This window comes from Triticum aestivum, chromosome 5D (assembly GCF_018294505.1).
Source record: "Triticum aestivum cultivar Chinese Spring chromosome 5D, IWGSC CS RefSeq v2.1, whole genome shotgun sequence".
Classification (NCBI taxonomy): domain Eukaryota; kingdom Viridiplantae; phylum Streptophyta; class Magnoliopsida; order Poales; family Poaceae; genus Triticum; species Triticum aestivum.
In genome coordinates, this window is record NC_057808.1 from 253,226,548 (window position 1) to 253,235,136 (window position 8,589).

At 42.6% G+C, this 8,589-nt stretch overlaps 1 protein-coding gene across 2 annotated transcripts; it reads left to right on the top strand.

Annotated features, from left to right (window-relative positions):
* Window positions 1-1,916: 1,916 nt before the first annotated feature.
* Window positions 1,917-6,109, top strand: LOC123120546 (glucan endo-1,3-beta-glucosidase 4). Of its 2 annotated transcripts, none has more exons than XM_044540555.1 (5): window positions 1,917-2,320; window positions 2,993-3,120; window positions 3,354-4,610; window positions 5,781-5,808; window positions 5,891-6,109. In XM_044540555.1, the coding sequence occupies exons 2-5, from the start codon at window positions 3,039-3,041 to the stop codon at window positions 6,015-6,017; spliced, it is 1,494 nt and encodes a 497-aa protein (XP_044396490.1). In that variant the 5' UTR covers window positions 1,917-2,320; window positions 2,993-3,038; the 3' UTR covers window positions 6,018-6,109. The 2 variants fall into 2 exon arrangements, with proteins under 2 accessions (XP_044396490.1, XP_044396489.1); XM_044540554.1 differs by lacking the exon at window positions 1,917-2,320 and adding an exon at window positions 2,365-2,804.
* The last annotated feature ends 2,480 nt before the right edge of the window (window positions 6,110-8,589 follow it).

Sequence of the window (8,589 nt, forward strand, 5' to 3'; positions counted from 1 at the left end):
GAGTGAATTGTTTTCCTAGATTTCCCTAGGGTTCATGGACTCCACTTTTTATTTTGTTCGCCGGGTCACTGCCAAACAATTAAATATAGATTAAATCCATATGTTTATTAGCGTTAGTATTCATGCTTTGCTCAAAGAGATACGTATCTTCTAATTTTGGCATTAGTTTTCACTCTATTGTGTGTGGTTGGTAGTAATTGATTGATTTTCTTGGATTTCATTGCTACTTAGTTGTTGGTGCCGTGCTTGTCATTCACACCTTAGATGTTTTAGATCCTGGACTGCGCGTTCCTCCATCCTCATGAGCGTCTTTGTATTTGCTTTTGTTTTGGTCTAACCAAATGTCATTTATAATATATTTTTATGACCTCCCAAATTTTATTTTACTGCAAGTGTTCCGTGAGAGTGCTTTTTATGTAATCTACACATCTCAAAGGAAACAATGTGTATGGGCTTGCGCACAATCTTCGTCAAAGGTATAGGTTTGTAATATGCATGTCTTTCTTATCACTCAAATCATTAATTATTACCCATTCAGACCTTCATTTGTAGATTCTCAATGTTCAATTTTCTTTAGTTATTTAGTCGTTCATCTTTAGTTGACCAGTTTATATTGTCTTACACTTCATACATTGGTTCAAAAGCTTTGTTAATCGCTAGCTTTCTAAGCTATAGGAAATATCGTTTTTAACAATATTTTTATCTTCTTTTTTCGTTCTTTTGAGAAACTCATATCCCCCTATTTGTCAGTGTTTTCACATTGATAGTCGACGGAGGCTCTATGTTAGTGTAGATTCCGGCAAACCCTCCACAGGATGCCAGAATGAGTCGGAAAGTCCAAAGGGAAAACAAAGAGTCAATTTACCTAGTTTTAGGGCCCTCGTGATAGAGGTTAAATCCTACTCCCGCTCTTTTTGTATTGATTGTATGGGATACACATAGTACAAGGAATTGTAATGATCATAGGTATACAAAAGAGTTGAGAAATGTGTCTATCGACTAGCCTAGCCCCGCGTGGGAGTATTTTTTGGCAGATCCCTCAATAGGTTACGCTAGTCAGAGTAGATCGGATGAGAAACATGGAAGCATTTACCCAGTATGCCATCAAGGGGCCTAGCATGGGCCATATTTGCGAAGTTTGGACCAAGGCCCATGGGCCTTTGACTAGGTTGGCTTTTTGTTAACTAATGAGCTTGTATTGCGTCGTGCAACCAGTCCTTACTTCATAGGCTCACGTTGCCCATTGTTCGTGCGACACTTCTTCCAATGAACAACCAATGAGTAGCTCCATCGTCTAATAGGAGGCTGACACGTGGAGGATCGTCAGTTTGCCACGTAGTTAATGGTATCAGATCCAAAACCCTACGGTTAACTTAACGGTGACTCGTTGCGGTGACTGCCACATGTTGGATACCCTTGACGAAGCACTTTCATGATTCACGCATTTTCTGTTATGAAAGACCATACTTCCATAACTGAGAAGTGATTATTGTCATGGCCCGTGGCACGCCATGTGTCGTGCTCATCCACCGAGGTGAGGCCCACAGGCCAGCACGATCATTTTTTGAGATTTTTTATCAAGTTATTGGGACAAAAGAGCATGAATGGCCCAAAACAGCCCAAAAGACCGAAAATTACGCGAGCTGGCCCATTTACCATGTGTCCGTCCTCGTTTGCCGAGGTGAAGCCAACGTGCCGGCACAACACGGGCCGCCACGGATCATGCGGGTCAGGCCCGCTTAGGCGCGTGTCGTGCCCGGGCCAGCCCGTTGGCCACCCATAGATCCACCTGGCAAAGTGACATGTGCAGGGCACGCATGAGTCCTTTCTCTATTACCCAAAAGCAAAAGCTGGATGCCAGTGCACACACTAGTGTAAACACGGTTGTCTCAAAAAAAAAAAAAACAGTGTAAACACGGCCGTAAGTCGGCCTAGTCTCTCTGCGGTGAGGACGAACTTGCATATGGTGCGACGGACGGGCATGGGCTGGGAGTAATGATTTGCAGAGCTTCTATCTCGAGAACAAGTGTCACGCGGGGGCGGAAAATGGCAGGGTGGTAGAGGGAGCGAGATTGTTACCGGGGCCTCGACGGCGCGACGCCTCCCGATCTCCTCCGCCGCCTAGCGACCGACAGCGGCGCCTCCGCCTCCCTCCGGTGAAGCTCCCCCGAGCGCTGTGCCTCCAAGTCCCTCTGCCCTCCGGCGACGGCCGACGGCTCGGCTGTCCTTCTCCTTGGTCCGAGCTCCACCCCGCCTGAAGCTCCCGCCCCCTCCGCCGTCGGCGACGGCCCGGCGGTCGTCTTCCACCTCCGTCGACCAGGTTAACCCCCCTCCTCCTCCTCCTCGCCCCGCTGAGCAGTGCCTCCGTGCCTCGCCTCCGGTAAGCTTGAGCCGAAGTTGGATCTGCGGCACATGCAGCTCCCACTCGAACCCTGTTTTTCGCAGCTCACAGCAGAATACGCCCAGCTCCAAGGCCGGGGACAGAAGGTGGTTTGTTGCCTCCCCTTGTTGCCGTCCTGTTCTTGCGGTTGTGATGCCGCCACTTGTTGCGTTTCTCGGAGCTCTGTGTTCTTTTCTGCTCCTTTGTTGCTTGTTCCTCCTCTAGTCTGTTCGTCTTCTCCTGATTCACCCCCAAAATTCCCCCTCTTCTCCCTTTAGCTCGCCTCTGGGATTCTTTCTTTGCCGCAGGGAGCGAGCAATTGAAGCCAAAACGTCACTCTTTCGCACCGATTTGTTTGCTTCCTTGCGCCCACTAGTCCAATCCATCCAGCGATGGATCGATTCAGTTCCTTTTTCCAGCTAAGGTGCGAGAGCAGCTTATCACATCCTAACCAATCCAGTTTATACAGATGTGAAAGCATTGCTACCATTTCACATCATTAATGCTTCCCCAATATACATTCGCATTTCAGGAGTTATTTTTGTTGGTAACATTAGCTGTTTATGTTCTTGTTGAGTGACTGAAATAATGCATGAGGTGTTGATATTTCAGGTTTGATCAGGAGTTTGTAAGAAGCTCCTGGATTATAACTGATCAGATGCTTGGGCGCAACAATATGTCGCCCAACAGACTAGAGGTCGTGCTGATGCTGTTGATGCTCATGGTTTACAATGCTTCAGGTACTCTTAACACATGGATGTTATTTTAAATTACATGAGTGCTTTGAACATGGTTAGTATACTTCATTGTGTTAATGCAATCTGATTTCCCAGTGTGCCAGTGCCTAGTTTGAGGAAAACATATTTTTTGTTCTGAACTGAAGAAAATAGAAGATAATGCATACAATCATACATCCTTTTTTGTATCATATTTTCCTTCACATAAATTTGTTACTGTTTTCTGTTCTATGTAGGAGCATTTGTTGGTATCAACATTGGCACTAACGTGTCAGACCTGCCATCAGCATCAGACATAGTCTCCATCCTTAAAGCCAAGAAGATTCAACATGTTCGCTTGGTTGATTCAAACCATGAGATGCTAGTCGCCCTTGCGAATACTGGAATTGAAGTGATGGTTGGTGTGCCAAATAATGAGCTGCTCCGTGTGGGGCAATCTCGTCCGACAGCTGCTGATTGGATTAACAAGAATGTTGCTGCCTACATTCCAGCAACAAACATCACGTATATTGCCGTGGGTGATGAGATTCTTACTACTGTCCCAAATGCAGCTCTTGTTCTAGTACCTGCATTGCAATTCCTCCAATCAGCACTGTTGGCTGCAAACCTCAATACCCAGGTGAAACTATCAAGTCCTCATTCAATGGATATGATCTCTAAGGCATTTCCTCCCTCTACTGCCACTTTCAACTCGACATGGAGCTCAATAATGTTACAGTATCTTGGATTTCTGAAGAAGACAGGATCTTCCTTCATGCTGAATGCCCAACCGTACTATGGCTATGTGAAAGGGCAAGGTGTATTCCCTTTAGAGTATGCCCTGTTTCGATCACTCAATCCCAACAGTCAGATTGCAGATCCGAACACCAATTTGTTCTATACCAATATGTTTGATGCTATGGTTGATGCCACATACAACTCAATGAAAGCAATGAATTTCACCGATATTCCTGTTATGGTCACAGCTTCTGGTTGGCCATGGCATGGTGCACGCAAAGAACCGGCTGCGGATGTTGATAATGCTCTGGCCTACAATACAAATCTCATACGCCATGTACTAAATAACTCTGGTACCCCTAGCCAGCGAAATAATCAAGTAAGCACATACCTGTTTGAGTTGTTCAGTGAGGATCTTCGGTCAGGATCTGTTTCGGGGGAAAGTTGGGGGATTATGTTTAGCAATGCTAGTGCAGTGTACTCCCTGACATTTGAAGATGTAGCTACAGCTAGTACTGATTCACCGGCTTTGCACGGGATGTTTTGTGTGGCAAATTCAAGTGCACCCCATAGTGCATTGAAGCAAAGTTTGGATTGGGCATGTGGCCCTGGTTCCGCAAACTGCAGCGCAATTCAACCTGGGCAGCCGTGCTACAAACCAGATGACATTGTAGCTGTTGCTTCGTATGCTTTCAATGATTATTATCATAGAACGCAAGCAAGTGGAGGAACATGCAACTTTAATAGCACAGCAACGATATCATCTACAGATCCAAGTAAGCTAAATTTCCTCCTAAGTATTCATGTATTAGCTAGTAGGTACTGCCATAGTAGAACTAACTACAAAATCAATCAGTAGATGCAGGTTTGAGTATTCCCTTATGGTTGGCATTTCATATAAAATTATTTCCATTGGTCTCACTATCTCAACACTAAAAAGGAGATTTCATATGACCTGATTGGCTGATTTACTACTTGCGTGTAACACTTTGTGCAACCTTTAGCAATCTTTATTCTTCGTTCATCCTCTAGTACTAGGGGTGAAACAGAAAGTTTTTTGTATCCTGTGGAAACTGCGGTGCAGACTTTTACAAGTTTCACCTAATCATTAGCCATCATAGCTCCTCTGATCTGGTATTTGCTCTATTCTGTTATCTGAGTCCTTAATCTGCCGTCAAAAATTTATTGTATCTTAGCGTAAGTTTTTCTTGAAGACTTTATGCTAATTAGTCTGGTAGGTTGAGCTAAGAAGCTCTATTGCTGCTTTGTCTCTAAGATTCTGCCAATGCACGCCTGCACAGAAACTCGTATGCGAATGATGCCTAATTCGCAAATCTTCCTGTTTTTAGTCACCAGGAATGGTCAGACGTGTCAGTAAGAAGTGGCAAACTTTACCTGCCCTCTCACATGTTAGAATCGACATGGTTTTTTACATGCCTTCTTGGCATACGGCATATATTCGCAGAAGGTTGCTTTGGTCCAAACAGAACTGAAAGTAGCTCAATTGTGGAAGTATTGGTTTGACCATTCCTGATGACTTGGCTTGTTTATTCTCCATACGGCTTAGACACTACTGGAAACCAACCAGCAAGATTCAGACGCTATTGTTTATTCTCCACGCGGTTCAGACACTATTGGAAACCAATACAAGGAAAACAGATCTATGGTTGTAGTACTGAATGTACATGTTTGTTATGTATATCGAATGAGGCATTATAAACCATGCGTAGGAGTCCAAAGCCAATCATCTGATCTGGTCATGCTAATATATAGAAACCATATACCATTAGTTGGTTAGAAAACCGTGACAGTCATCTTGTAGTTACTCACATTCTGATATACGGTTCTGTCTTGTTATTCAAGTGTTTGCTGTTACAATATTGCAATTACCGCTTTGGTGTGTGACATGTGCCTAAACAAAGTTTCCCCTGAATTTACACTTGCAGGCCATGGTTCATGTAAATTCGCAGGAAGGTGAGTCATACTTTGGTGTTCTTGTAAGTTCAAACTTCTATCGTTGTTCTATACTAACAATGAGGTTTGGTTCTATCTGCAGCACCGGTGCCAATGGCAGTGGTATGGCTTCTGGACCTGTGAGCCAAGATAGTTCTGCTTCACAATCTCAATCTTTCTGGTTGACTTGGCTAATCGCCATGCTGCTGCCCGTTCTACTTCTCATGTAAAACATTGTGACTGAACGTTGTATTTTGGATGAGATGCGTGAGATTTGTTGCGCCTCTGCTTGTTAGATATAAAGGGAGCCCTATTTGTCTCACTTTATTGAGGTAAATGCCATGTACCCCCTCTTTAAATACATATAAGACCTTTTAGATCACTACTTTAGTGATTTAAAACGTCTTATATTTGTTTACACAGGGAGTGTTTCTCAATTTTAGTTGTCCTAGAAATGAACAGGCAAGGTGCACTAACTTTGAATGTCAAGCTGAGAAACTTCAATTGTCCTATAGAAATGAATAAGCAAGGTGCAATCCTTTTGCATGAAAGGTTTCGCACCTCTTGCTAGTTTTTTTTAGGGTCTGAGTGTTGGCGTGAAGGTCAATGATGACATATGTCATTATCTCTGGGCCAAAACAAAGGCGACAAGGAGACCCATGTCGCTGATTGTTTTTAATATTGCCGCGGATATGTTAGCCACTCATAGCACGGGATAAAGAGGATGGCCAATTTGGAGATCTTGTTCTACCTCTAGTAGAGGGTGGGATATCCATCTTATAGTATGCGGGTGATACCTCGCCTCTGTGGAATATGATGTGTTTTTCATGGACAAAGCCATTAATATGAATCTTGTCTTGTGTCTGTTTGAGCAACTTTCTGGATCCAAAATCAACTTTCACAAAAATCAGACCATTTGTTTTGGGAAAAATAGTCCGTAGAGTCGTGCAAACAATTGTTTGGGTGTGAGTCTACTATACTTCTATTCAAGTAGTAGTACCTCGGAATTCCTATTATTAATTAAGCTTCTGAATAAAGAATGGAAAGATATTGAAGACAATTTTTCAAGCAATTGAAATGGCAAGTTTTTTTTTGAAAAAACTCAAGCTTTATTCATTTGTAATAATCATTACATCGTTTATGAGGATTGGTACAATTTCATTTAAAGGCTTCTCAAACCAATCAGAAATTAAAGAAAATCTAGCCAATCTAGAAAGTTCGTGAGCAACTTTATTTGCTTTTCAATGCTCAAACCTAGAAATAGAAAAATCACAAGCAAAATGAAAACAATCATCAAATTAAAAAGGCAAGTTGTTCTCACACGGAGGATGTTTTTTCCTAATTAATTCGGTCCTTCCTACTTTACCTATGTTTATGCAATGCTTCCTCCAAGTACCTAAAGGGGTGCGGAAGAGGATGGACTTCTTACAGATCCAGATTCTTGTAGCAATATAGGTTAGCTAAGTGAAGTATAATTGATAGACCGAAAAGACCAAGGTGATCTTTTGGTTGAAGACCTTGGGGAAAAAAATATTGTTGAACAAATGGTTGTTTAAACTCAATGAAGATGGGGTGTGACAAGAGTTGCCATGTAACATTATCTTCATTTGAAATCACTTTTGACATTCGGTTATGAACCCTTTGATTCTTTGAAAGGTCTATTGAGGGTGAATGAGAAATCTTAGAAGAGGTGTCTTGGTTGTAGGTGACGATGATTATATTCGCTTTTACCCTAAAAAATTGTATTCGCTTCTAGGAGGACTCATGGTTAGAAGACAGGACACTTGGCGAACTATACCCGATAATGTACAACACTATCAGAGGAAGAATGCCCTAGTTGCAGAGGTTGTATCTGTGACATTGTTGAATGTTAGCTTCCGGTGGGCACTCACTGGGGATAAATGTCAGCCTGGTTGCACCTTGTCCAACACCTCATGCACATCAACCTCACACATTAATTGAATGTGTTTTGTTGGATTTTTCATTTGTCATGAGTTCTAATCAGTGTACTCGGATATGGTGAATGATCCCAGTCATATCTTCCTTAGGAAATTTATTTGGAAATTAAAGGTTCCTTTAAAAATTATGATATTTATTTGGTATTTTCTCGAGAGGCGATTGCTGCAAAAGGCAATTCGTCCAAGCGAAACAAGAATGTCGGTAAAATTGTTGCTTTTGTGATCAAGATGAATCAATTCATCACCTTTTTCTCTCTTGCCCCTTAGCATGTTTGTTATTTTGTGGCCTTTAATATATAAAGGAAGAACAAAAGCTGCTGACAATAAGAGAGCTCCTAGATCAAGGAAGCTCAGAATTGTTGAGCAACGAAAGCAAGAAGAACTTCAAGAAACCATTGTCGCACGAGCTAAGAATGCAACCGAGCTTGAGAGTGATGCTATTGCAAGTGACACATCTAGGCACAAGAGCTAAGAGCAAGGCTACTTCCACTCATAAGAAGTCCGACAAGAAGAGAAAGCCCTAGAGCCTAAAAGGCTTAGGAATTATGTCCAAAGTTGCCAGATAGAAGTGTAAATCCCTTATAAGCCGAGGGCATGGAGAAGCAAAAGCATAAAGGCATAATGCCCTAGAGAGCCACTGGTCACTATCAAGGGAGAAAGACAACTACTGACGATTGCTTCCGGACTTTGGAACAACAGATTACTACGAGAATATCCTTTTCAAGAAGGATCCCCATGTTGTTAAGATGAAAAGGATCAATTGGGAATATGCCAACAACACCCCTTTGAGTTTTGACACAGTTCCCGATAGCTTCATTTCATGTGCCTTGGACAAGTTGGTCGA

Excerpts from the sequence above, each read along its gene's own strand:
- LOC123120546 (XM_044540554.1), top strand. The coding sequence starts at position 2,773 with ATGGATCGATTCAGTTCCTTTTTCCAGCTAAG. Across the intron at positions 3,121-3,353 it reads CATGGTTTACAATGCTTCAG|GAGCATTTGTTGGTATCAAC; the intron begins GTACTCTTAACA and ends TGTTCTATGTAG. Across the intron at positions 5,809-5,890 it reads TCATGTAAATTCGCAGGAAG|CACCGGTGCCAATGGCAGTG; the intron begins GTGAGTCATACT and ends TTCTATCTGCAG.